The following is a 27866-nucleotide window of genomic DNA, read 5'->3' on the forward strand; positions in this document are numbered from 1 at the left end:
ATGTCCATACAGCCCTATTATCACTAGTTCCAATCAAGAATAAAGTCACAGTAACTCAAGCATAGTAAAACCAATTAATAGGTAGTTCCTGCCCTGTAACTATTTTTCCACTTTTAATTTGTTAGGTACCTGTGGGAGGAGAAGGTGTTCCTGCTTTCATATAGGAATATCTTCTTGACATCACCCAGAACTGAAGACGTCCTGAGGAAAATGCAAATGTGATATTCTTCTGAAAGTAAAATACTGTTCTGGAAGTAGCTGTAAAATTTTAAAAATAATACAGAAATCCGTTATTTTAAAAATAATACAGAATTTCCTTGCTTAAAAAGACAAGGAAAAAAATGGATAAAGCTGCAAGGTGTTAAGGTAAGTGGCTATGAGTTTACTTCCATCGGATACTGAAGAGTAATAAAAAGTAACATACGTAGTGGGAAAACCTAATATAGACTTTTAGAAGTATGGGACATGAATAATTGAGAGTATTTCATAAAGAACAGAAAAGATAAACTGGGTTGCAGGAGCGGTGGCTGCGTTTGGCAACACGCAGGTGACAAAAATAGTTGGGATGGGGGAGACAACCGGGCGGATTCACAGCTGGAACTTGGCGGATTCACAGCTGGAACTCGGCGCGGGCGTACGCGGTGCCTCGGCGGGTGCTTGGGGCGAGCCAGGGCCTCGGAGCCTGCGGCGGCCGGCGCCAGGGAGCAGGGTGGCCTCGGGGGTCGGGGATGCGGTGTGTTTACTGTAAAACAAACAAAGTTCATCCTCTGTAAGCATCAGCAGAAACATTTTTGTGATAATTTGAAAATATTTTGGCGGTATCCTATCTCATGAGGAGACCTGAAGACAGCTGCTTCTGAGGGTTAGCCTGTGTTTTCTTTACAAGGAGAGATGATTTCCCATTATCAGGGTCTGTGAAACAGATTTTTGCTTTTTTCAGCTGCAACTTAGTGAAAATGTAGTTGCTCAGAGAAACGGGACTGTCCAAATGTTTCAGTCCCTTAGGCAATGATCTCCTGGCTTCTCTCATTCGAATCCAGGGTTTGTTCCAGTTGTGTTTTGGTTTTCTTGTTTTCACGTTTACTCTGTGGGATGATACCTAGCGTGTTGGTTAAGGCCACCCTGCTGTGGATTTCCCTCAACAAAGCGGTGCGAGCTGGGAGGGGAGCAGGAGGGGTGAGACGAAACGCAGGGGTAACTTTTTGGGGAGAAGGCCGTGTTTCCTTGGCGAGGGTCTGGCTGGCCCCTGGGAAGCCCGAGGGCTACTGCGGGTTTCCGGGTGCCTCGCCAGGTTCATCCTGCGCTCTTCTTCTAGGGACCAAAGCTGTTCCCTTGGCACGCAGGAGGACCAACCGCCCCCCAGCGGTGTTTTTGGGATCCTGAGCGAGGCCGTCCGAAAGCACGGGGCCCCTTCCCCATCCCAGGCTGCCCCTGCCCGCCTCGGACTGGCTGCGGGCCTCTCCGCGCCACCTGCTCGCCGGGGGCAGCCCCCCCGCCGCCGGCTCTGCCTCGGGAGAGCTTCTGCCCGCCCGCCCCGAGGCCGCAGCTCCCCTCGGCGGGCTGCCTCTAGCGGCGGAGCCCGCCCGCTTCCGCCGCCGGCTCTCCCCGCGGCGCAGGGCTGCTTCCCCGGGCGCCCTCCCCTCCCCTCCCCGCAGCAGCCCTTCGGTAGAGCCCCCGCGCCCCGCTCCCCCGGGCGGGGTTCTGCCCCCACAGGGCCGCCGCTGTTCTCCCTCCGCGCACCCGGGCGGGACGGGGGACGCCCCGCCGCTCACCCGGAAGAAGCGCCCTCCCGCCGCCGCCGCCGCCGCCGCCGCGCAGCCCCTCCTGAGGCGGGCTCCGCCGCCTCGCTCCTCCCGCTCGGCGGGGTCGGGCACCAAGCTCCCAGCCGCCGGTTCCCGCCTTCGCCCCCGCCCCGCTGCGGGGCGGAGGGTCCCGGGGCGCGCTGCCGGCGGCGGGGGGAGGGTCCTGGCGCCTGACGGTGCCCCGAGGCGGGGCGGTGCGAGGCCGCGCCGCCGCCTCCGCGCTGCTCTGCGGCCGAGGGGGGAGCAGCGGCCCGAGGTGCGCGGTTGTTGCTGCTGCCGACGCCGCCGCCGCCTCCGGAGCAGCGAGAGCCGCCGGCGGAGCGGGGGGTGGCCGGCCCGCGGCGCCGTCCGGTGAGCCAGCCGTCGGCGGAGCGGGGCGGGGGGGGCGCCGGCGGGATGGAGCCGGCGGCCCGGGAGGAGGAGGAGGAGGAGGCGGCGGCGGGGCCGTGGCTGCTTCTTTGTGGAAGGAAAGTTTCGGTGCGGCTCGGCGCAGCCGCCCCGCTGCCTGCCGGAGGAGGAGGCCGGGCCCCCCGGCGCCGGGGGCGGGGGGCCGCCTGCTCCGGGCCGCCTGGGCGGGAGGGTGCGCTCCCTGTCACCGGCCTGCCGGGCCCCTGGCAGTGCCATCTTTGGGGCCGGGGCCTCCCGGGAGGCGACGGGGAGCCGAGCGCGGGCTGATCGGCCGGAGGGATTTTTTGGGGGGGTCTTTCCCGCCCCGGGTGTGAGCCCGCCGGTGAGGGAGAGCGATGCTGAGCCGGGGCTGGGGGGAGCCGGTGCCGCCGGGGCGGGCTGCGGGAGCGGAGGGGCGGCGGGGCAGGGTCGCGCTCCGGGGGGGACGGGGGAAGGTAAAAAGTCTGGGGAAGCAGCGGGCGGTGAAGCGAAAACCGAGCGGGGCTGGGGAGGCTGGGGAGGGGGCGGGTGCGCGGGCAGCCCGGGGCGCCGAGCAGGCTGCTGCTGGGGACGGCATCGCTCCGGCTGCGCTTCTCGGGCCCCTGTCCTGTCGTACCGCAGCCCGGCTCGGCCCGTCGTCGGCACGGTGCGGTCTTGCAAACACGCCCGGATCGCTGGGCTAGCCCAGCACCGCGCTCGCCTTGGCTTCTGCGCCTGGCCCGCCGGAGCGCAGCAGCCGCCGCTGGGTTTGGGCTGGGACCGCTTCTCGTTCAAGGGAAACTTTCTTCGCAGGGGGTGGCTGGGAGGGTGAGCGGTGACCCCCTCCCGCTGCCGCGGGGGCAGGGGTGAGGGGTTGCGGGGCGCCCCGTGCAGAGGGACCCAGGAGCGTTTAATAACCGTTGTGAGAAGGGCTCATCTGGCACAGAAACGTCCAGATTGCGCCCTGCTAGCACGTTGGCTTGTTTTTCCTGCTTTTTTAATGTTTGGATAAAGTGTTGGGTTTTTTAGTTCATGAAGCAGCAAAACAATACCGAAAGAAAGAAATCCAGTGCCGCATTAACATTTTTTTCCCCTCTTATGAGAACAATACAGGCTCACTGTAAGCTTGCCCAAACATGGGCTGCCTTTTATTATATATTGGTACGGTGCCTGGTGCAACAGGGTCCTCTTTTGGCTGGGTTCACACGCTCAGCACCAGTAAGAAGTGACTGGCACACCGGGGATGATGCTGTGTTGGTGACAAATACCACCTGCTGAGAAGCTGGGTTTTCACAATGGGAGAAAGGTGGAAGGCTTTGAGCAAACCCCGTTCTGTCTGTTTGAAGTAGCAGATGTTCGGCTCTGGTTGACTTCAGTCACTTGCGTGGCTCTTGAAAGCACCTTGTTCAAAGTCCCCAGTACCTTTTTTTTTTTTTTAATGTTGGTGTCTGTATTTTTTAAAAAAGAAGTTAATAACTTTGTGATTGAATTGAAAGACTATGTGACATCTAACTGTCGGTACGAAAACAACTGTCTGTCTACATTAAAGATGACACGGCAACTTACCTTCCGTGCCGTAAAAGGTTGCTGTATAGCTTTGGTCCTAGACACCTATGTGTACCTTTAGCCTGAGGAGATACTACATGAAACCTATCTGTCTGCTTTATGCATTTACAGAATTAGGTCTTCATTGGTGGGTTTTCTCTTCTGAGGCATTTTTTTATCATCACTGCTTATGGGGTATCATATTTGATATTGCAAGCTAGAGATTGTTCACTTAAGTTTATTGCAGTTTTAATCCAAAGGTGCAATAGCAGAAAGCTTCAAATAAGCTAGTTAGCTGGGGGAGGAGGGCTTGGGTTTATTGTTAAGCACCCCAATGTGACCTTTTTTTTTTTTTCTCCCCTCCCCCCCCCGCCCCCAAGAATTAACCTTTATTGAAGGAGCTGCAAGGGTGAAGGGAAGTAGGATTTAACTTGTGTTCCAATAGACTTTTCAGTTGCTGGTTTTTATTTCAGTGCTGGTTGAAGTACTTGTGAAAATTGCTCACCTGCAGGAAACATGAGGTCGCAGTACGTCACAGCGCCCACAGTCACTCTCCTTCTGTTCCTGCTGTGGATCCAGTCGTCAACAGGCTGCAATAAGGCGCTCTGTGCTAGCGATGTCAGTAAATGCCTGATACAGGTACGAGTCATGTTTCCTTTATTTGCTTTTAAGCGTTTAAGAAACAGTTGTGAAGCTGTGTCTTGAAAAGATCCAGTGATAAAAATAACCGGTATTTTATGTTAAATAGTGGGTTTTTTTAAAGAAGTTAATTATGGTCTCCTGCACACGTAAATGCACATTAACAACCGTTTTATAGGTAAGTGCATGTGTATATGGGCATGTTTGTTTTTTTAATCCTTGACATTTTCAAGTCATTTTCAACCCAATGATTGCTGGCTTATTGTTAGAAGCCACTACCAGTCACACAGTTAGTTTTCAGTCTCTTCTTCTTTATTAGTGATATTATGAACAAGCAGCAATTTAAAACAGGCATTTTGTTAGAAAGGTTTCTGTAGGCAACAATTGGGTTTTTTTAAAGGTATCTGCAATACCAGCAGTTCAAATGTGCCGACAGTGTTCTGATATCTGTCTGACATGTTCCCCTTAACTTGCAATCTGTCCGCTTCCTTAACTCTCCTGGCCCAGGCAGAGAGTCAGGAGTTGATGCCTGATGTTCTCCATAACATCAGGTTTGTACAGTCGATGAAAAGATGCCTGAAAACTCACATGAGAGAACTAACACGAGTAGGGACCTAACTTGTCTTAGAGTCCTGAGGTGCATTTGGAAAAGCTTTTTGATCAGGAGGGACCTATGGCTACTAATGGTAATGAGCAAACTCTGAAAGCATGCGGGTCTACCTTAAAAAAAACCCAACAAAACCAAACAAACCCTCAAAAACCCAAACAAAACACTTACAAGTTGAACTTGTAGGCCATGGAAGTTAAACTCAAATCCAGCTGCTGCTTTTGACTCACTGTGTGTAATGTCCACACAGTGAAAGAAACTGACTGAGACCAGGTTGCTCTTCTTATAGCAGGAGTAGAGAGGCGTGAAGTGCAGCAGAACGAGAGCGCCTTTTGTAGCAGAACTGCAAGCAGTTCTGGTATTTACCAAGTCTTTATTTATTGATGGTGTACTGAGCACGCTTTTTGACTCTATATTGGAAAAAAAGGAGCCATCGTGTGATCAGAATAGAATAGAACAGAACAGTTCAGTTGGAAGAGACCTGCAACGGTCATCTAGTCCAACTGCCTGACCACTGCAGGGCTGAACAAAAAAGTTAAAGCATGTTGTTAAGGGCATTGTCCAAATGCCTCTTCAACACTGACAGGCTTGGGGCATCGACCACCTCTCTAGGAAGCCTGTCCCAGTGTTTGACCACCCTCTCGGTAAAGAAATGCTCCCTAATGTCCAGTATGAACCTCCCTTGGCACAGCTTTGAACCATTCCCATGTGTCCTGCCACTGGATACCAGGGAGAAGAGATCAGCACCTCCCTCTCCACTTCCCCTCCTCAGGAAGCTGTAGAGAGCCATGAGGTCGCCCCTCAGCCTATTTTTCTCCAAGCTAGACAAACCCAGCATCCCCAGCTGCTCCTCACAGGACATGCCTTCCAGCCCTTTCACCAGCTTTGTTGCCCTCCTCTGGATGCATTCAAGGACTTTCACACCCTTCTTAAATTGTGGGGTCAGCTGCAGCTTCTTTAAAAGAAGCCATGTCTTACTGCCTCTTTGTAGCTTGGAAATGCAAAAGCAGAGAGCACAAATATCATAGGCCAGTAATGTGGTAGTATGTTTACTGTAAACGTATGATCACAGTCTGAAAAGTGATGCAGAAGTGGTGTGAAGCATTTCCATGTTTACTTCATTCCATTGACTTCCGTATAAAATTTGTCTGGTTTACAAATAAAAATACTTGCCGGATTCACGAATCCATCCCGTGGCATGAAGACTGACTGTAGGCTGAACTGTCTTCTTTCTGGCTTCTGCACTGCCATGGCTTTGGAAAAAAGAAAAAAAAAAAAAAGAAATTGCTGTTGCTTCTAAATCAGCCAGAGTCTGTAGAATTGTTAAATACAGGAGCAAGCAAGAGGCCTTTGACTTTCACATTTTCAAAGACAATGTCAGTGGTTTTGCTGGTGTGTTGGGCATTGTGCACTGTGACAAACTGATGTACTTACAAGTTCCTTCTTTTGCATTTTTTTGTATCACCTCTGGGCTTGAAACCTTTAGAAAGTAAGATGCCAGTAGCGGCACTGGATGTACGAGGCACTTAAATAGCAAGCACAGTGGTACAGATATGTTGATACATATTCAGGAGAAAGCAGTTGGTCCAAACGAATGGGGACGAAGGGAAAAACAGGGAAGATTTATAGTCTCCTTTTCCTCTGCCGATAAGGGAGTCTACCACCCATAAAAGTACAGGCATCTCCTTTCCATGTACCTTTTCTTAGAGTCAAGCCTGAGACGTACAGCATTTAAACTTCATTTTTACGAGCTAGCCTGGATAGGGTGCAGCCCAGAAGTGGAACTAATGCTACTGGAGTCCTTCCTCAGCTGGGAATGAGACAGGTGAGGTTCAGTGCTGCACAGAGGTGGCTCACACGACTGTGCTTTACTTGGATTATGTTGGCATCTCCGTAGCGATGCAGTCCTGTGCATGCAAAGAGGCCCCTGTACTGCTTTACAGTAGAGAGGTGTGTTCTGTCTTTAATTTGTACAGGTGATATGAAATCCCTTTTTAAAGCATCGCCCTAAAATCAAAATGGTATGCGGTTCTCCAAGACCCTAAAGTAACCCAGGCCATGTGAGTTGTGTACGTTTACGGGGGAATTCCGCTGTTCATTTTCACCATCTGGCTGCTCTTTTTTCTGTGAACAGGCCTGACATACCAGTCAGTATTCATTCTTCATAGAAGAACAAATCAGGTCAGACTAGTCTGATTGTGGATATGAAGACTCCTAAAGCTTTGACTCCTAAAGCAATTGTCATCTTTCTTCTTGGGTTTTTTGGGTTTGTTTGTTTGTTTGTTTGGCTGTTTTTTTTTAAATCTTCAGTGCTGTTGTGGCAGAAGCACTGCACTGCTGCGTGAAGTGCGTGTTATTTCTTGGGTAGGCGTAAAGGTAGAGTATATCCATGTATTTTTTTACCCCTCTAAACTCTTCCTTTGGAGAAATCTGAACTTAAAAATAAATTACTGCATTGAGTGAGTTTGCTTGACTATCGCAGGACATGTTTGCCTAACCTGTTTTTATAACTGTTCTAGTTTGGCAAAATCTGTGGCTTGAAACCAAGATAACGTCACTCGGAGACAACTAGGGGAGCAAACAGAATGTGAATGTTTGTCATCTGCATCTGCATGCAGAAAGTGAGGCTGCCTGTCTTAGAGGCATAATGAGACAAAAGACCTACTCTCTCAAAAAGCATACAGTTAACATAAATATTTTTGCCAGCATGGCTAGAAGTCAGTACAGTCATAACTGCCGCTCCTTAGGAGCTGCTCTGCTTAAGGGTGGTCCCTACATAAATATTTATTTTGTTAGCTCCAGAACAGAGCATGAGATCAACAACTCGCATGCATTCAGCTTTCCTTTTACATCTTGAGGCTCTAGCTTCATTGGTACTCTCGTAGTCTACTTATTTTTCTGTAAGCAAAGACCTGTAAGAAAATAGCTTCGGGCATCTCTCCACATAAGCTTAGCCTTTGCAAAAAAACCTTGTGGCTTCCTGTAGTTGTTGAAGGAGTTGTGGATAAGACTTGGGAGTGTAGGCAGAGTGGGACCACAAAATTAGTTCCCGTGAAGGCTTTGGATGTAGTGCCTTCCCATGTCTCTGGAATTGGGGCACTGAAGTCAATAACTGACTGTTACTTTGCTTTTCAGGTAGGCCACTGAGCCCTGGTTGCACGCGACGTGCATATTGCACTATTTATTCTAGCACATCTGTTGTTGACATGGACGCGTGGGTTGTTTTGATGTTTCCATGTGTGGAGGAGATGAGAAGGCCAGTTACGCTCGCTGGGCGGAGTGGAGGCGTATATTGTGTCCTTGCAACATGGAGGAAATCCTTGAAGGCAGAAACTTCTAGGATGGGACGTTCCCACAATTGTTCGTAGCAAATGGGTTTGAGGCGAGTCCCAGGCTGGCTCTTGCGGTGCAGAGCTACCTGCAGTAGTCAGGCTTGGGTGGTACGTCCGTGTTGTGCTGTTGTGCTCAGGTTTGCTGTCTCGTCTGCAACAGCTCTTTGAACTACTGCCGTATGTAGGAAACAAACGGTGCTGCAGTTCAGGCATGGATTTCAGATCTTTTTAAAGAGGGGTTTTCTGCAGAATACAGAGTTTTCTTTCCCTCCCGAACGCTGCATGCCTGCAGTCACCTTGGCCGGTGCGGCATCATTCCAATTAAAATCTCTCTGCGTCTTTGTCTTCACCTCCTGTTAATCTTGTGTACAAACTTGTCAGCTTGAAAGGATTTCCAAGACTTTTTAGTCCTGTGGTATGAAATAAACACCGCTCCTTAACTTCAGGTCTTAGGCATCTAAAAATTACTTTTAGTGTGTATGTTGTAGCTGTAGTACCTAACACAGTTGGGTTAACGAAACAGTTCTGGCTGGTTTGCTTCCAGGAGATTTTCTGTTATTAAACTGTTCTAGGAAAAAACATTAGCTCTCTTTCTTTCACGCCCCCTTCCAGTTTGCAAAGATGTTGCCAGTGCCTTCAGGTCCTGTTTCTCACTGCACTGAGAAAATAGTCTCTGTCATTTCAAGAAAGCTTTGGAAACATGCAGATGTTAAATACCTTGCAAAAATCTTTATTTGCTCTCTGGAGCAGAAGTATCTTTATTGTACAAACCTGCCTGCATCCTGTTTAATGCTGTATTTTTAGACTTAGAGGCTTATTTCTTGCCTAGCAAAATACATTCTCCGATGCACCTTCAGTAGTTCAGCTTGGGAAGTTGCCAAGTTGACTTATGAGTAATATTTTCTTCCACTGACGCCTCACCACCCCCAGCTATCAACAAGGAACATTTCTCATTCTGCCTCGCTTCACCCACGTCTCATATAAGCATTCTTTTAAAAAGATGTATCCTGTGCAAGTATCCAGTGTGGATGAGTCAGGCAGAAGGACTCAAGAGTGGTTAAGGAAACGATGTACGTGCAAACACATATATGGAAAAACATACAGTTATTGCCCTGAAGAGACAGCCGAACTCTGAGAAGGGGGGAGCTGGAGAACTGTGCAGAAGACTAATTAGATTGCTCTTTCTTCCCTCATCCCCCTCCAAGTTAAAAAACCAAAAAAGGTAAAAAATAAAAATAGAAAATAAAATAAAAAATTACACTACTCATAAGCCCTTCCTATAAAAATAAAGTTATTAAAATACTGGTAGGTATAGTGCTGCTATCCCAAGCTAGTGCTTACAGATATGAAAGCTAAGCAGAATTTTTTTATTACGTTGCAAATGTATAATTTAAGGTTACATTTAATTCAGTGAGAATACTCTTCTTAGACTCACACAGTGCAATCTATAAAATTGACACAACTTAAATTCAGTGAATTTTCTGGCTTTGATTCATACATTACATTTAATAGTTTATGGAGAATTGCCTCCTCTCACATACTGGCTTGTTAGTGTTGCAATGTTTTTAATAAGTATAAAGTCATTTGCCCAGTTTTACTGTTGAAGAACAAATATATAGGATGTTTTTAATGCTAATATGTATTAATATTATTCTCTGGCCAAGCTAACAGTATTTTACTCATGGTTGTTCTTAAAGTTGTCTTATTCAAGCTTTTTATTCTCAAGGCTGACACGATCTGTTTATCAAACGGTAGGATAAATATTTTAGAAATGCGTCATTCATTCACATAAGTCATCTTTCTAAGTTTGTGGTGTCTCCTCTTGTGGAAAAAATTGTATATTAATGAGCCTGTTTTTCATCTTTCACTTGGAAACAGCATAGTAATAGGTGACAGTAATAAACTTTGAGGATGAAAAAGTAAAAAATCTTGGTAGTTTTCCACTCTGTAAATAAAAATTCAAGACTTAACTAAGGCTGCATATTGCAAAAATGCATGTGGAGCAGGAGTTCACGCTCAATCACTCCGCAGGGCAAGCAGTTCACATTAAATTGTGCAGGCGACAGCATTTCTCAGCGCTACGTAGAACATGCAGTAGTTTGTGAATTTTGTTTCTTTGCCGGCTTGAAGAAGTTTTGTGATCTAGGATGAAGTGAATGGAAAAATATCAGATCAATGCGTTTATACTGCATTAATATGTTGCAGCGTGTCTGCAGCAGGTTTGGGGGTTTGTTCAGTTTTTGTCCAGGACTGAGAGCCTTGCAGCAGAATTACTTGGAGTGGAGTATTGCCCCCTCTGCTTCTTCCCAAGACGCTACAGAAAGACATTGCAGGTGATGTTTGTGTCTGCCTGTAAGGAGTGGTGTCCCTGACCCAGCTGTGGTTACCTAGGGTGGAGCCTCAAGTGGCAACTCCAGGTTAGGAGAATTCCATGCCAAACCATCGTCTTGCCCTTCCCTCCTGTCCGCGTGCGTCTCCTGACCACGCTGCGGAGCCTCCCTCCCCTGCCTCTGGAGAGCGGGATCAAAGAGCGGGGATGGACGCCAACTTCTCCCTGGTCCGGTGTGTAGCAGAGATTTGCCAATGGCTCTTCCAGTAAAGCTGGGATCCAGTGGTCAGTGTTTCCAGTAACGGGACTTTATTTTCTCACGAGTTGTGCGTAACGTGATAGTTAGACAGACATCATCAAAACCAAATTCTTAGACAGGACAACCAAATGTGACTTCTTGACTGTCCACGTTTTGCCCTATGGCATAATTCAAGCCTGTATATTATCATCACGTAGCCACAGTCTTACGGCTGAACTGGAATTACTAGTACGGATTTGAGGTAGAGGGAAGGAGACAGCCTCGTTTTTAGATTTCCTTCATCCGTGTAGGCTATTTCCATGCTTTGAGGTCTGCAAGTGTAGTGTCTTCAGCAGGACTGCTAAACCAGCGCCTTCAGGTTTAGGTAACATGAAGAGAAAGGTTTGTCTTTTTGCTTCCATGCCTTTTCTGTTTTTCTAGCTTAATAACGGTTGAAGAAGAATGTGTGTGCATACCATTTCACTTTCTAGAGGCTCAAGCAGTGTTGGAAGTATCCCAAGGTGTCGAATGGCAGGGGCGGGAAGGAGGGTGAGGGTTGTTTTCGTAATAGCAAGAATGAATCAGCTGGACCTGGGAAAAAAAAATATCTGATCACTAATATTGTAAATGGAGAGCAATGTGTAACAAGCATTCAGAGATGCACAAAATCCTGTGGTCAGATGACTTAACCAAGTAAGTTCCTTTTAGAATCCACGAATAGGTGTGACGGTAGACGTCGTGTATCTTCTTTGGTATGCACATGCTGCTTATAGTAACTTCCTTTTTTAACTAAATTATAACGTATGCGCACTATTTCTGTAAAAAGAAACATCCTTCTCTGAATTTCCTGTTGTGATGGGAAAAACATTCAAAGAACTTGTAGATTCAGGCATACGTAGAAGTGCACACACCTTTCCCATGAACAGGATTTTATTCTCTTTTGAATGCTGACTTCAGATTTGTCTTCAGAATTTCATCTTTTAAAAAAAAAAAAACAACCCTTGCAAAAGATCCTTTTATAAACTAAGATCGGTTCTTTGGCTGGAACTATTGTACCGTTTACTCACTGTATTAATGTACTAAGCTTTTTTAATGCCGTAATTTGAGTTGCGGCTTGAGGAAGGAATGCTGTGCCGTGTTAGCATTTTACATCTGGGGTTGCTGTGGTGTAATGAGTTTCTGTTGTTTTCAGGAGCTGTGTCAGTGCCGCCCTGGGGAAGGGAACTGCTCCTGCTGTAAGGAGTGCATGCTCTGCCTGGGCACACTTTGGGATGAGTGCTGCGACTGTGTTGGTAAGTTTGCATTTGTTTGGGATTTTCTTCTTTTTTTTAAATTGCTTCCTCCTGCCACATGCTGAGCTCACAGTCTTATAATAGAAGTAAAACATCGGGACAGAATCTGTGCTTTAAACATCTTACAGCTCAATTCTGTGGGTACTGAATAAATTACTGTGGGGAACCAAACATTTGAAGGCTGTATCTGCTCTATGGAGTTGGGGGGTGGCGGTAGTCCAGATTTTGCTTGGTTAATGTCATTGTAACTGACTCTTAATTTTGTCTCTAAAACATAAACTCCTTTTTGGATTCATCTTGAGGAAACTACGCAGCACCTGCTTCATGGGGTTGGATGCTGTATGGAGGTTTCTAACTGTAAAGTGGATTGACAGATACCCCACAGGGACGATTTTAGGTTTGAGTTCCCTTGTGAATCCTTGGGACCTGTAGTAAATGTGCATGGCCCAGTGTTTTCATTGTTCTTTTATTTGCAAAAAGAGCTCTTTGTGGAGGGTAAGAAAGAGGCATCAAGTTCTTACTGTAGGATTAGATGACAGTCTTAACAAGAACAGCATTGCTGCTAACAGGTAGTGTTCAGACTTACCAGATCTTTGCAAGTGAATGCTGCTCCTGCTTAAGGATATATTCTAGTTCTGTCTCTTGTTTTAAATATATGGAAAGCTTCATCCTCCTGTGGTTGCTGTAAGTCTCCCTCTGCTGCCATTCAAAATCCACCTGACTTCCATGAAAGGGATGCGTCCTGAGTATTGTACTGGCTCTTAGCTTCTCTGGCTGGCTGGGTCTTCTCTGAATTCACGAAGATGATTAGCTGCAAAATGCTCCTCTTCAGTGCAGCCCATTGCTTCTCCTGTTCCATCATGATGTGAATATGCTTTCTGACATCCTGCTTTTTCCTTGGCTCTGGCTAGCTTACCTTTGCTTTACTGTCTTTCAGCAAGCAGTGGAGTGGCATGGTCCTGCGCATGTGTGATTCTTCCCAATAGCATAAAGTATTTTCAGCCCCTGCACCTGTGGAGGACATAAACTTAGAAATAGGCCTTAGAGTTTGTTTTTTCTTATTTGATCTGAAATCTTTTAGTGGGCTTCTTGAAAAGTGAAATATAAATATATATCTCTCCTTTTTTCCCCATCCCCTTTGCCCTTCCAATGTCTTCTTGATTTTTGTAATGTAATACTAAAATGTGCTGTTGTTATGTTCAGTCATAGGAGTGAGACATAGGATAGTAGGTTATTTCCCTTGTTCAGAACTGCTATCTGCTGTAGAAAATAAGGCTTAGTGTGCCACTCTTCTCTAGGGAGAGGAAAAACCTACCTCTTGGGATTGTGAAGAAAAAGAGCTGAGTCCACATATGTTGTTTTTTTTTTTCTTTCTAAACCTGCAGATTACTCGCTGTTCTGCTGTTCTTTCCCATGGTGTTATCCAGGAGAGATGTTAACGAGGTTTTAGGTTCAGTTTCCCGGTACTGAGTGAACCAAAACATCTCCTGATGGTTCTGCAGGTGCCTCAGACCTTGTTGGTTCTATGGTATGGTCCTATTCTTCTCTTCAGCGTAGGGTCATCCTTGCTGTAGCCTTGTTCAAATGAGGAAACAGGAGTGCATGCCATACCCAGCTTCCTGAGGACAGTTCTTTGCTGATACTTGAGCTGATATTTAAGTCTCTTTATAAGCTGATCACGTCTAATGTGAGAGCTGATAGGTTGTCATGTCTTTCAGGTCATTTCTGCTTTGAGGTCAGGAATTGCCTCCTACCTTCCAGCATTAATTTTACTTCTGGTCAGTTGTTGTCCTGTGTTTTGTGTGGATCTTCTCTCCCTTCTCTGACAGGGATAAAGACACTAGAGGAGGGAGAACAACTACAGGTTCCTCTTTCCTCTGTTTTTCTAAGCTTTGTGGGTTAAGCTCTTCTAGTCCCTTACGTAAAGGCTTGTCTGCTTCCATCATTTCAATAGCCCATTTCTGCCTTTTCTCATCCAAGAAAGATGGATTGGGACTGTGTACAATGCTGGGGGCTGGCTAAAATCTCCATGTGAGAGCTGTGATGCTGGAAGGGAACTTGGATTTTCGGTAACAATATTTATGAAGAGATGGGTAAGAGGAGGGGACAAAAGAAGGAAAAATACTTAAATAGAAAGGATTATTGTATGGCTTGTTACAGTTGAATACATTTGTGTTTCTTTCAGTTGCAGGAGTCCTAGCTCTAGCATAACGGCATAGTTACATTTTAAATTCTGGTTATCAAATTCTGTCTTATATCATTGGTTTCCAAGGCAGTAATGTAGACATGTTTGTTTCTTACCAGTTGCTCTTAACTTAAGCTTTTTTATTTTTGCTTTGACCAAAGCTACTGTATTATAATAACTATTATAAAATTATAATTATTATAATTAATACTTTTAAAAAATAGTAAGAGGGAAGGATCTTTGTGGAATGAGCAGTTACCCATTAAACTATGAACAATGGTTTCTTGGTACCATCTTAAGATAACATTTTCATACTGGATTGATATGCACACATACTGTCCACATTCTGCAATAATTTGATAAACAATCTTGATGTTATTTTTTTTCCTGTGTGTCCTTCTTATCAGTGAAATTTATTTTCTGAATCCAACCTGATGGAGGGGGCCCCTAGAACGGCTCACTGATTTCCATTTCACAGCATTGATAGAATGACATCAATTAAAGTGTACATCTCTTGATGTATTTGTGCAAACCTCTTACCTGGTTTGATATCTCCCTAATTAAATTTTAGGTGGGCATCCTTTATTACCATTGTATGGTGAATATTCCAAGTGCTTACTAAAAGGTGATAATGCAGCGATAGAAATTTTTTATTAAAGCAGTTAGTCCAGAAACATCTGTGAAGAGCAAACCTAGTTGAGAAGAGTAGGAAAATAACTGTTTACAGTAGGAAGCTTGCGTAAGTGGAATTATTTTTTAGTGTGACCTGATGTTTGGAGGAGAGGGTTGGTTTTTTTTTCCTCCCTACTTAATACTTGGCTCACCTTTTTTATAGGAGCAGACTATCTTGTGTTGTTCCTATTGTTAAATGCTGGTAATGCTAAACCACTTGCTTAAGATTTGCCAGATCTCATGCTAATCATCATGGGCAAACTTCACCCTGTTTTGTTCATTATGGAAATCCATCTACTTAGATTGGAAAGATTGTGGTTTTGTATAAGGCTCTAGTTAAACACGATTTCTGAAGCTGGAGTCCTAATGTATCTGCAGGGCAGGAGATGCTTCTCTGGTTGTGTGGGGCAGGTAGACTTTGAACAGTTACGTCTCATATCGCTTTGATACTTTAAGGATTGGTGTGCTCTGCAGCTGTAGCTGTCTAAAACTGTGTCTGTGAAACTACCCAAAATGATTTCCAGGTGTACATAGGGAAAATGGATTTGTCTGTCTCTTGCCAGGTGACTTCTAATAGTGTTTTATGGCTTCTGAGTTTAAATACCGATGCAGATACAACTTTTCTTTTTAATCTTGGTTGTTTCAGTGTTCGGATTAAATCAATATACCTTTCAGTTTCATTGCTAGTAATAAATGTTAGTGTTTAAATGGTTAATGAAAAACTGGCACCTGCATTGCCCATCACAAAAACATTTTGTAGGAAGTGGTAAAGAGAAAAAAGTTACAAGGTTTCAAAAAAGATATCACAAAAGGCATTGAAAAATAAGGAAGAGGTAACCTGGAAATAAGCATTTTGCCTGTAGTGACCCCTCCAACTAAGAAGCAAAACAAGGTTCATCTCAGCTGTCTCTAAGCAGGTAAAGTAATTCAGACTTTTGATCCCTCCTGATAATGATCTTTGCATCTCTGGCAGACAACTAAAAAGATCCAGTGCGCTGCTGCAGCAGATAAGATTGAATACTTGAATTGTGATCAAAAGTTTCATGTACCTCAGGACTTGTCCAGATACTATCTTCATTCAGTTATAAGCTTTCATTCCAGATTTATGCTAGTATTGACTATACTGTGCTTTGTCTCTTTTCCCAGGGGAAACAAACCTTTCGTTGAACTCTTCGTATTCTAAACCATAATGCTAGGATAAAAAGGGAAGCAAAGGGCTCTTTAGATGAGGTTTTTTGTTTTCACTTGGCTCTCACAAGTCACAGGTGTGTTTTCTGGAAGTCTGCGGAGGTCTGAAGCCTGCCATTAGGGAAAGCTCGTCCTGCTGTATTTGGTGGCACTTCTGTTGTTGAGCTAAGCGTGGGATATATATGAAAGGGCTCTGTTCTGCTTCACAAAAAAAAAAAAGCGATTTTAATTTTCTAAATATTCCTGCCTGTTTCAAAGAGAAGAGTTTAGGGAGTTTCATGTAACTTACTCTTCCATTCCTCTGCAGGTATGTGCAATCCTCGCAATTACAGTGACACCCCTCCAACATCCAAGAGCACTGTTGAGGAGTTGCATGAACCAATTCCTTCCCTTTTCCGGGCACTGACAGAAGGGGATACTCAGCTGAACTGGAATATCGTTTCCTTCCCTGTGGCAGAAGAACTGTCGCACCACGAAAACCTCGTTTCCTTTTTAGAAACAGTGAACCAGCCACAGCATCAGAACGTCTCTGTTCCAAGCAACAATGTCCACGCACCTTACTCTAGTGACAAAGGTAACGAGTGTAGTGTCTAAATTCCTAGCGTTTCCTCTCGCCTCTTCCAGGCGCCTTCTCGGTGCATCTTCTGTGCTTGTCTGTGCTTGCTTCTTTTTTTTCCCCATAAAAAAGTCTGAAAAGTTCAGTCTAATTTTGAGCATGACCTAACAAAAGGAGCGAGGCAAAAACATTGAGGAACATGGAAGATGGTGTTAAAGCGTCTGATGATCTTAAGAGACGCTGAACCACGAGTTTGTTATCTCTATAATTTCTCCTGTGCCCTGAGGCAGTTTGTTCACGTTATTTCATGTGCACTGGCATGGTATGTTCTTTGACTTTGAAGCAGTTACCTGTAGCTTAGGAGACAGGACAGACCAAAAACTGAATCCAAATCATGTATCAGTGCAGAGGTAGGCAGCTGAAATGCATGGCTTCACATGAGAAAGCCACATCCCACAAACCATTGTATCTGGAGTAGATGTTTATGTCTTTCATCTGAGCTGGCGTAACTGGAACTCTTTCGAAGGATAGTTTGTAGGAAATCCAGGATTAATAGTAAACCTGAGTAAGATTAGCAAGATCGCTCTTTATGTTGAGGACGGATATGTGACAGACAATCTTAAAAATAAGCAATTTGAGGGTGGGGGGCTCAACTTATGGACTCATTTCTCTCATTTTCTATCAAGTTTTTTTTTATACTCTCACCTTCAGTTTAGAGGACAGACTTCAGAATATTGCTTGTTGGGGTAGGGAGGGGAAGATGAGAAGTTTGAGGTAGTGACAACAGTGGCCTAAGAAAAATACTCTCTGATTCTTCGTTTCCATGCTAAACCTGAAATACTTTTCCCTGCAAATCATTACATCAGACTTAAAAGAATCTCATGAATAGTTCATAGTGAAATTGCTGCTTAACAGGGAAAAAAGAGCATCTGATTTGTTTTATGAGTGTAATTAATGCTTTACTTCCTTCCCAACACACACTTTAAATATTCGTAACCACATATGTTGCTGTTGTGATGGCTCTTTTATCTTATCAATGAAAGATACCCTAATTGATGGACATGCTGCTTTTCCATACCATTGTGAACCTTTGACCTAGTTACGTTTCTGAGTAGGACTGCTGTTGATTAAATGAGACCATGATGGCAACTTTTCTAATTTCCTTTGGTTAAGGCACGTTAGAATAATAAATTAATTCCAGAACTGGGAAACCAGATGGTCAGAAAGCACCTCATTCATATGTCTTTGACGTTATTAAAACACTTGTTCGCCATCATGAGAACGATGCAGAAAGCCATGTTAAATGGCAAGCCACAAAAAGCCCGGTGTGCAAACGCTACAGTATTTAAAGATGTAAATTATACTTGGGGAAAAAAAATTATGCTTGGAACAATCTTGAGTATATCCCACTGTACTTAGGTACTGCAGCCCAGATGGCTGTTCCCTGAGAGTCCCTTACTACCATACCAACAGGATGGGCTAATGATAGTTTTGGATTAAACTTGGAAATTGCATTGCATCTCAAGGGTGTGGAGGAGTTTTGAGTTTAACAGTACAGACAAATACATAACACTGCAATTTTTTCTTAGTCAAAAGTCTCCTTCATTTCATTTACTAAGAACGTATTAGAGATTAGGTCGAGAGGGCTTTCACTGGAATGATGACAGTCCAAAAACAACAGTTATATTTGGAAATAGTTACCAAATGCCACTGGTTTTCAGGCTTCGGTAGACACTTAGAACAGAAATAAATGTCAGAGCTGTTCTTGTAATCATTGGCTATGCCTCCTCCATCTTAGTGATCAGTAAAGAGCTGGAAAAGGTAGAAAATGGCTTTCAACATCCTAAACTTTAAGTATCTAGATATGTAAGCCTATTGAGGAGTCTGTAATTTCTTGGTCACAATGTAGATAACTTTGTAGTGCTCTGCTTTTTCGGAAGTCATATTAAAGTTTGCTTATAAAACCATGGATGATTCGAGCGGTGAGAACGGGAGAAGGTGGAAAGAAAAGTTGGCTGCTGGCCTTGGTGGGTTGATGTTTATTATGGTGAAAGCAAGGACAACTGGGGAATTGCACCTCTTGTGCTGGATGTTGTGTGACCCATGGGGTGGCATTGTTGTTAATACTTTTTTTGAGGAGTTCACAGGGAACACAGTAACCAAAAGGTGGAGGGGTAGTAGGTCAAATGCCAAAGAGCCTAGTGAGCGTGGGCCCATAGAGGCAGCCCAGGAAGCTGCTGGAGCCTGATGGCTTCTGCCCATGCAAAGTTCAGTCACACAATCGAGCCACTGTGGTTTAACAAGCTAGCATGTGTTAGAAGAACCACTGTAGTACAGGGTGGGTCTGTGCATGTGTATCTGTGTGTGCTCAGCTGCAGTAAAGACAAGCATAGCCTGCAGTGGAAGAAACGGAAGACCATCTCTTTACCCTTCTCCCCAAACATGCTGCTAGGCTTAAGGGCAGATCTTGCAAATGGAGACGTCCTTAAGGTGACTCACTAAGCAGTTGTCTTCAAGGCCGTGACTTTCAGGGATTTGAAAGAATATTCCTGTGAGCAGGAACACAGATGCTTTATGTTTTATTTACGGTGCTGTGCCTCCTCCATTTTGTGGTTCTTCTGTGGCTCCTTGCATGCTTGACTCCAACACGGTGTGCTGGCAGCAGCCTATTGCATTGCCTGTAAAGGGAGAGGGGCTAATGAGAGGTAGATTTTGGTAAGGCGACAGTAGTCTCTGTGCAGTCTTCTGGAATACATCCCAAAATTTGGAAAGGCTCTGCCTACAAATACCTGTTGTCATGTCGTGTAACACAGTTCTGATTTTAATTTCAACATGCGTTCATGCAGGGATCGCTGTTAAGCTGGTCCAGGGTGCCAGACTTGCTCGATGCAGTTCTGGGTGAGTGCCAGGAAAAGCAGCACCAGCCACGGGAACCCACGAGCTTTGTTCTTGAGTGGCCTGAAGCCACCGGCCCCGGGGCGTGGGGGCAGCTGTAGATCTGGGAGGAGGCGGGGTGCGGTGAGATATAAAGCATTCCTTTCTCGCCCCAGCCTACTGCGAGCCCAGCCGCCAGACCTTGAACTTCCCTGTTATTATCTTAATGAGTGTCTTCCCTTTCCTCTTGTGAATTGACTTTTAACGTTTTAGCTGCCAAAGTATGCGTGCGCTGCTGGAGCTGCTGTAGTTCTCCGTAGCAGTAGTTTCTGGCATTTGAGCCGCTACTTCAGAGAGGATTGTGATGATTATTAATCTAGAGCTACATTTATACTTTATTCTTTTTGCTTTACTTTGAGCTGATACCCTCAGAGCTCTGAACTGCTAGTTCAGCTGTTTAAATAAGCTTAATTGTTTCAGATGATGACAGGATGTTGGTGAGAGAGGGGAACTAGATAATCTTTTGGCAACTGATGAAACAAAATCTTTGTTGTAGTTAAGGGTTTCTGACTTATACTGCTTGGTGACACAGGGGATGGCGTCTGCTGTGTGCTTCTGCCCCCCTCTCATGCCAGCCAGGTAGAGGAGAGCTAGAAATCCAGTGAAGTGGCATTTACCTCTGTAGGTACTCTAGGGAGATTTTTTTTTTTAAATGTTTCTTTTTATAAATTCTGATTGGCATAAAATGGTATGGCTGCTGGCTGGACAATTACTTTTTTAAAGCACTTTTAGAGTGACGGATAAACAGACAAGCAGACAACTGAACTTACATAGCACCTTTAACTTCAAAGGTGGCATACAGAGAATTGTCATTAACTGGGAAAGTTTTTTCATCTTGTAGATGGGCATTTTTCCTTAACTTAGAACTGAATTGTTTTATCTGCTCTGAGTTGCTAAATTCTTCTGTAGTGCACCAATCCAGATCTCACTTGCAGCACAGACAGTATCATAGCAAAGCCTGATAGAAACATGAGTCCATTTTTTCTGGTCATTTTGAATTTAGACTTGATTGTTGTTTCTCCTACGCAACCTTTGTTGAATATGAATTAGGAGGAAAAAAAAGGTGAGAAGCTCATGTTCTGGGAAAAAAAGAATGTTGCTGCATCCTTCTCCCTCCCCACACCTGTAGTCTGTGGTCCTTACTGTGTGAAAATTGGCAAAATGGAAATGAAAGAGCTGTTACTGCACTCAGTAACACCCTTTTTATCTACACTGAGGGAGCCAAGTGATGACTATGTAATTAGGTTTGTGAAACAATTTAAATACTCTCCCGGATCCCAGCTGAGCCTGTAGGTATGTATTTTTTTTCCCCTGTGGAACTCTGTTTCTGCAGCCTATAAAGACAGATTTCATGCTTGATGCGAGGAACTCCCCTGCTTTCAGTAAGTCAGCATCTACACGGACGCACAGGCGCTGCTGAGGAGAGGACCAGGAGTGTCCCGTGACGAACAAAGTGCTCTCTGGCCAATCTGACTCATGCAGACCTGGCAAGTGTCTGAGTGAGCGAGACTTCAGAAATGGTTTGGTAGCATGTACGACAGAGCGTGTCCTCCAGCTGCTTACGAGAGCTACTGGGAACCAGCCAGGTCTACTGCTGGCTCCAGCCTGCCGTGTACAGTCTGTCCTCTGCCCTTCGCAGCATTTTTGGACGGGTCCTCCAGGACCTAATCCTCTTGGCTTGTCTGCAGGTGGAAATAAACTTTCTTCTCCACTCTCCAGTCAGTCAAGATTAATGTCCTTGGTTGTTGCTGCCACCTTAATAAGGCTGAGGTCTGGCTTTGGTTCCCGTTTTGGTCCTGGGAGAGTGGTCGAGGAAACCAGTCTCTCCAGTCACACAGGGCCCAACTGATATCATCTGGTTCTGCCAGGGTTATGGGCATGGTGCTGCCCGTTCTTCCAGCCTCCTTCCCCCTGGAGATATCTTCACTCATGCAAAAGCGCACCTCAGCGTTACTGCTGAAGAAAGGCTTATGTTGCCTCCAGCTGGGGCATGATGCACAGAAGGAACATGCCAGGCTGAGTGGGTCCTCATGGCGGGGGAGCTGCTCTGGGCATTTCAGTCCTCTGAGGAGATGGTGCTTGAAAAGAGGGCCAAGCAGAAGTTGTCTTTGTAGTGAAGAGCTAGATGGTGCCTCTGGGTGGGTCAGAGCTACCACAGGGATTCTCAGCAGTGCGTTAGTGGATGCTGTGGCTCTGAAAACAAGAGGAACAGCTGGGACTAGCCATCTCCTGCTATGAGGAGGAGTAAAAGGGGAAGGACAACCTTCAGGTAGACCAAGCCTGGACGGTGAGCCCTGCTGTTGGAGGAACAGCAGAGGCAAGACTGCTGGGAGGGGTGCCAGTAAGAGCCACTAGCTGCTTTGTGCATCCTGCTGCTGGAGGAGTACCAGAGCTTGGTTTTCTAGGGATGGTGCTACTGGTTGTGCCCATCTGCTGCTGTACACGTGCTCCGCTCTTTGTGATACAGCCTGCTTTTCCACAGGCTGTGCCTGTGTCCTGAGCCACCAACTTAGTGCACACGTTGGTTAGATTCCACTGAGCAGCAGACAGGAACTTCAGGCATGGGTAGTTCAGTGTCATTGATTCTTTGCACCCTAGAAATCATATGCTCTTCTTCCAGAAGAGGTTTACTTCAAGTTTCAGCAGGCATAAGCTGATGAATTGGGCTCCTCCAGAACTTCTGAACTGATACTGTCACAGATGAGGCTAACACAAAGGTGACCACAGGAATCCCCTAACCTAGACAGGACTGGTCATTCCCTGGTGTGAAGACAGACTGCAATTGCTGGGAGCAGCTAACCCACCTGAGGGTGTGCACAACCTTCCTGACGATCTTTCCTGACCTACTGGCCTTCCGTTGCATATTGCAAATAGGAGTGCAGTGATCAATGTGATAGCAGTGAGCACTTCTAGCCACCCTTTGGAGATGACTCTGGTTTCTTAAAAGAGTTGTTCCACTACTGTCTAGGGAGAGCATGAGTCGTTTTGCTTCTCAAGATGACCTGGAGACTAGGTCAGTCAGGTGGAGATAGCACCTCAAAAGGTGATTTTGCAGCAAGAACTCTTTCTGGATTAGCCAGGATTGCCTGTTTTGGGGCAGAGGCTGTGTGCCTCCAGCTGATGCCTTCTAAGACTGACCTTAGTCTTAGCATTTAAGCACTGACCTTAGCATTTAAGGTCAAACTTGAGAAGAAAACTACTAAAAAAGGATCAAAGGAGTGAACTGGGATGAAGCAAGAGGTTATAAAAAGCATGAATACTTCTTAGAGAGGTTTCTGTAAGAACTCTTCCTCTGGTTGCTGTGCCTCAGGCTTTATTAAAAAGGGTCATAGAAATAGAAGTGCCAAGAATGGGACAGGACTTACACAGCCACAGTGTATTTTGTTGAAATTTCCAGCAGTACTTCAGGTACTCCAAGATTTCTTGGGCAACTGCAGCTTTACTCACAGCACAGCTTTCCTGGCAGCAGAAAACCACTTCAGCTATGGGTCTGCACTTCCTCCCCAAGATCCTTCTTGCCTGTAGCGCTGTATATGGTGCCTGCAAGAAGTGTGCATCAGTTCAGAGCCTGAACAAGGCCGTTAATTCTTCTTGCTTTCAGTGGGCTGGCAGCATGTCCTGTGACCCTCTGGCAGCTGTTTAAGAACTAGTAAAATAGTTTGACAGCGATCAGGGTTCCCTCATACATGTTTTGACAAATGGTAATTCTTGAAAGGGTAGGCATGGTTTCCAGATGTCAAGGAGGAGGACGTGTCCACAGAAAGGCTGGCGGGTACATTGGGCTCTCCTCCATGTTGTGCTGTTCCTTGCCACCTGCCCACAGAGATCATCTATTGTTGGTGCTGGGGAAACTGACTGCCTAGATCTGATGGCTTGTAGGGTGATGGAGACCCTTGGTGGCCTCAGCTCACCTTTGGACCTCACCTTAGGAGCATGCCATGAGATATGCATACTACTGAGGTTGCTAATCTGTGGAACACCAGTGTTTTGAAGGGGAGGTTCTGGTGCACTGCAGCCTCCCAAGACCTACTCGCAGATAAGAGACTGAATAAACGCTATAGTTAACACCTACACTGCTCCGAGAGTCCTTCGGTTACTCACCCTTCTCCATATCTCCATAATAATTCAAAAAAAACCCCACTGTCCTGATTTACTATTTACGTTTGGATTACATTTTTCTAATCCACGTTGGAATGTAGGTCAGTATGTTTCTCCTGCATCCACACGCCATAAGCAGTAATAGGCTCGAAAGCCCCTTGATATCTCCCGCTCACAAACCTGTCTGATGTGTGCAAGTGAGACATTTATGTTTGCCAGACAGCTTTTGGCTGCGCTTTTCCCCAAAGCGTGCCAAGTTACATTGGGGGTAAATGTGATGCAATCAAGATCCTTTGGAGGATGAACGAAGTTACGGTGTAATCACCCAGTCAGCACAGCAGAAAGTTGGTGGAATCTGTCAGCGTGGAGAACTGGAAGCAGACTGGGGAGGGATGTTTTCGTTTTATAGCTGTGGTGAATGCCTCAGCTCCAGTTTGAGGTTGCAACACCAAACTTCATGGCATTTCAAGTAATTGCATGGATGTTAGAAGAATAAAGTCGATGCTTAGGCAGAAGGGGTTTCTTAATCTTAGTAGTAAAGCTGATGTTGTTGCTATAACAAGAACAAAAAAGTGTGCAGTTTCAAGTTGAGGAAGACGTGATTCTCTAACTCTGTGATTTAACGTAGTTTAAGAATATTATTGAGTTGTGAGGGAGAGGAAATGTTTACACTTAAATAAGTGGGTTTTGGTGTTATTTAAATAACTTCTCTAAACCTGAACTTTTTAATGATAGCATATAGTAACTGCTGGCAACTGTGAAAGTGATATCTTGGTGATAAAGATACTACCTTCAGAGGACACATGCTTGCTTCTTATTTTGGCATGGCCCATCCTTACACTTTAAAAGGTATCCCTTATAACCGTGGGACACAAAAAAAACCCAACAAAAACATTCTCGCCTGTGACTATAGAAATAAATTAATCTAGAGGCAGGTTGAGTTGTAGACACTGAAAACTTGGAGTTGATAGATTGCACTTAGGGTCTCTGTCTCTTCTCTCTGCTTTCACCTGTTTTTTCTTTATGCCTCGTAGTCATGATGATTTGCAGTCCTACTTCAAATGCTGCACATTTAATTAATTTTTAACTAACCTTTAAAAATATTCTAAGACCTTTTAAACCAAATTTTTTCCCCCTCTTGGTTTAGAACACATGTGTACTGTGGTGTATTTTGATGACTGCATGTCAATACATCAGTGCAAGATCTCTTGCGAGTCCATGGGAGCATCCAAATACCGATGGTTTCACAACGCCTGCTGTGAGTGTATTGGGCCAGAATGCATCGACTATGGCAGTAAAACTGTAAAGTGTATGAACTGCATGTTTTGAAGCAGGAAAATTGTAATATAGCAATACTGAGGCCAAAGTAATCTCTCTCAGTTAAAGAGGTGAGGATTGCAAATACGGCGTTTTGGTGGAGTGCCTACTGGTTGCAATTAAATGTACCTGATTGAAAAAAGGTGTATAAAATCTGAAAACTTTTTCCTTTTTTTTTTTTTTTTTTTTAATTCATGTAAGCAAGGCTAACTAGTAGAAGTTTCCACACTATGTTTTAAATTTATTTTTCTTTATTTCTGCTCGAATGGTACAGCCATGCTCATCCTTGCCGTTCTGATTGTTTTCCTTTGATTTGAAAGTATTGACTATACTGTTTTTCAGAATGTAGTACTATATCTAGTAGTAGAGTAGGGAAACCTTAGAATATGGTAATGAGATTCCCATCATCTAAGTTCAACAAATAATTAAATGGCTGCTAGGTTGGAAGGGAGGCGTGGTTGTTCTTTAGGGGCTGGGTTTTTTTGGTTTAGTTTCTGGTTTGGGTTTTTTTACTTTATTACCTTCCAGTTTTTGAGCTTAGCCTTCTATTGTGAAAATGGTATTTGGGGAAAAAGAAAAATTCATGCTTCCTCTTGAAGTTCAATGCATGGGCTGTCATGGATAAAATCCTAACTTCTTAGAAGGGCTGCCCAACAAAACACTATGTATGGGACACTTTTCTTCCAAGTTTCATTTGCCCTGGTCTCATAAGTACATTGGGGCCTGTGTTGCATAATTAATATATTAAAAAAAAAAAAATCTTTCGGTCTTCTCTTAGATACCAAAATAAAGCTGTTAAGTGCAGTTGCATCTCCCTCCTTTTGCACTGTTCTCTAGGGTTGCTTACTCCCTGAACGTTCAGTCCAGTAAAGGAAACACGAAAGGTTATGATGGATTTAATGACTAAATGAATAAAGAAGAATGAAACGTCATGAACTAGCAAGTGGTACGGGGTTACCAGTTGAGCAGTTGGCAGTAGGCAAGTTCCCATTTAGTAGTTTGCTGTGAATATTTATTCCAAAATATATATTTTTTTTTCTCCCATGAAATGTTGTCACTGAAGAAGGAGAGAGATGTCCACAAAGGCAAAATTAGGGTGTTCTGAGTTTTGAACATTCTGTCCATTTTTCTAAGTAAGAGTTTTAATATGATGACAGTTACATAGCAGTTACTATGACCCAGTTGGGTCTCCATTGATAATGGTACTAAGTACAAGAATAAAGTATATGAGTAGTTAATGATCAGCTTTTGGTATTTATAATGATGTGGGTTTTAACGCCTTGAATTTTTTTTAATGCATATATGCATATGCACACACAAAAAAGAATTACAGTATTCATGTTTCTCTCGCTAACCTCAGTCTAGAGGGATTAAACTGTTCTCTAGTCACACCTGTCTGTACCATGTACAAATGAAAGCAGTCATTTTAAATTTATTTTGTTGAAAAGTTTGCCTGAATGTTTTTTTCATGTTTTTTCTCACGATACAGTTCTTTCAGTATGATGAAATAATAATAATAAAAAAATCTATTCTTGTGAAATAATGTTACTTTCTTCAGTCTCTTTTTCAGCTATAAAGAAGTACTTGAAAGAGGAATGTTTATTGTTTTGAACTAGTGGATAATGGAATACCTTCATACTTTAGACTTGCAATTAAGTGATAAATCATAGACGATGTGAACAGAAGAACTTAGCTTATCACGAAGGAGTTGTTCTTCCTATATTTGACAATTCATATTATTGTTTCTTCTGCTTGAGTTTCTTAAAATGAATGGAGAGAAAGAAAGAATATGTTAGAGTAGCTGTGACTGTTTTTAGCTGGAGGGTGATGCATCATCGTTCTTGACCAAGATAGGAGACATGGAGCAGAATTGCCTCGGGTCATTAGTGTGCTTCAGATTCTTGCAGTGTTAAATTATTGGAAACATTATGGTCGTTCAGAATCTTCTTGGGGAGGGAAAACCAGGGCTGATGTTTGTGGTCGGGCACCTGCTGCCCTATGGATCTGTGGCACGGTCTCCATTTACATCATCGGAATTTCACTGTGAGGTCAAGTCAAGGGAACAGCAAGGGTGGGGAGCAGGAGGGAATCTGGGACTGGCCCAGCAGGTGTCCAGGAAACGCTATGGGGAAGGGCATAAAAATGTAAATACAGTTGTCTGTGTAATGGCCTGAGCGTAGGCAGCGAGGATGCACACTTTCTGGGGCTTGCCTTATTTTTTGTAATTCCTGATGCTGTCGAGATGTTGCTGTAAGTGTTGTGTGTATGCAAATGTCATACAGCAACATCCAGTGTATTTTACTACGATGAGTGTTTTAAGAGGTATTTTAATAAAAAGACATTACTTGTTCATGTGTTTTCTTTCTCATTATTTTCTCAGGGCACATGTTACCAGGAAGCATAGTATAAAAGTTACTGATCGAGATGAACGAAATAATACAGAGAATTATTAAATCTTCAGCAGTTTTTTCAAAAACTAAAATTGTAGTTGCCTTTTAAGTATTTACATAAATCAATAAAATATAATTTTACTAATAGTCAAAATGTTCTTTCTGACAGAAATCTAATCATTTTGGAAGGTTGTTTATTTAGTCTTACTCCGTTTTGCAAGAAAAATAACCATTTATTTGGGGGGCTTTTATTTCACCGAGGTCTGGATACCAGCAAACCATCACCTATCTAAGGGCTTTAGAATACTTAAGAACATGCTTTGAAAACTTGTCTGTCTAGGAATCTTCTCCAGGTAAAGCATCAGCCAGTTTTATC

The 27866-nt window shown here is 44.3% G+C and overlaps 2 protein-coding genes across 5 annotated transcripts in view; both read left to right on the forward strand.

The window, feature by feature from the left end:
- ANKRD12 (ankyrin repeat domain 12) overlaps window positions 1-260 on the forward strand; it is a 68243-nt gene extending 67983 nt beyond the window's left edge. The window contains exon 15 of the transcript XR_015704595.1: window positions 126-260. The gene's annotated coding sequence lies outside the window, so the exon portion shown is untranslated. The remainder of the gene's footprint in view (window positions 1-125) is intronic.
- Window positions 236-27450, forward strand: TWSG1 (twisted gastrulation BMP signaling modulator 1). 4 transcript variants are annotated; one of them, XM_087756620.1, is made up of 5 exons: window positions 236-366; window positions 4187-4352; window positions 12051-12150; window positions 16503-16769; window positions 24931-27450. In XM_087756620.1, exons 2-5 carry the CDS (start codon window positions 4230-4232, stop codon window positions 25110-25112), a joined length of 672 nt encoding a protein of 223 aa, XP_087612746.1. In that variant the 5' UTR covers window positions 236-366; window positions 4187-4229; the 3' UTR covers window positions 25113-27450. The 4 variants fall into 4 exon arrangements, with proteins under 4 accessions (XP_087612746.1, XP_087612762.1, XP_087612737.1 ...); XM_087756636.1 differs by having other exon boundaries at window positions 256-366; window positions 4225-4352; XM_087756611.1 differs by lacking the exon at window positions 236-366 and adding an exon at window positions 2005-2153.
- The last annotated feature ends 416 nt before the right edge of the window (window positions 27451-27866 follow it).

The sequence above is a fragment of the Nipponia nippon genome, unplaced genomic scaffold (genome assembly GCF_047370975.1).
Source record: "Nipponia nippon isolate SJK-2023a ecotype South Korea unplaced genomic scaffold, ASM4737097v1 scaffold_1, whole genome shotgun sequence".
NCBI classification, from domain to species: Eukaryota; Metazoa; Chordata; class Aves; order Pelecaniformes; family Threskiornithidae; genus Nipponia; species Nipponia nippon.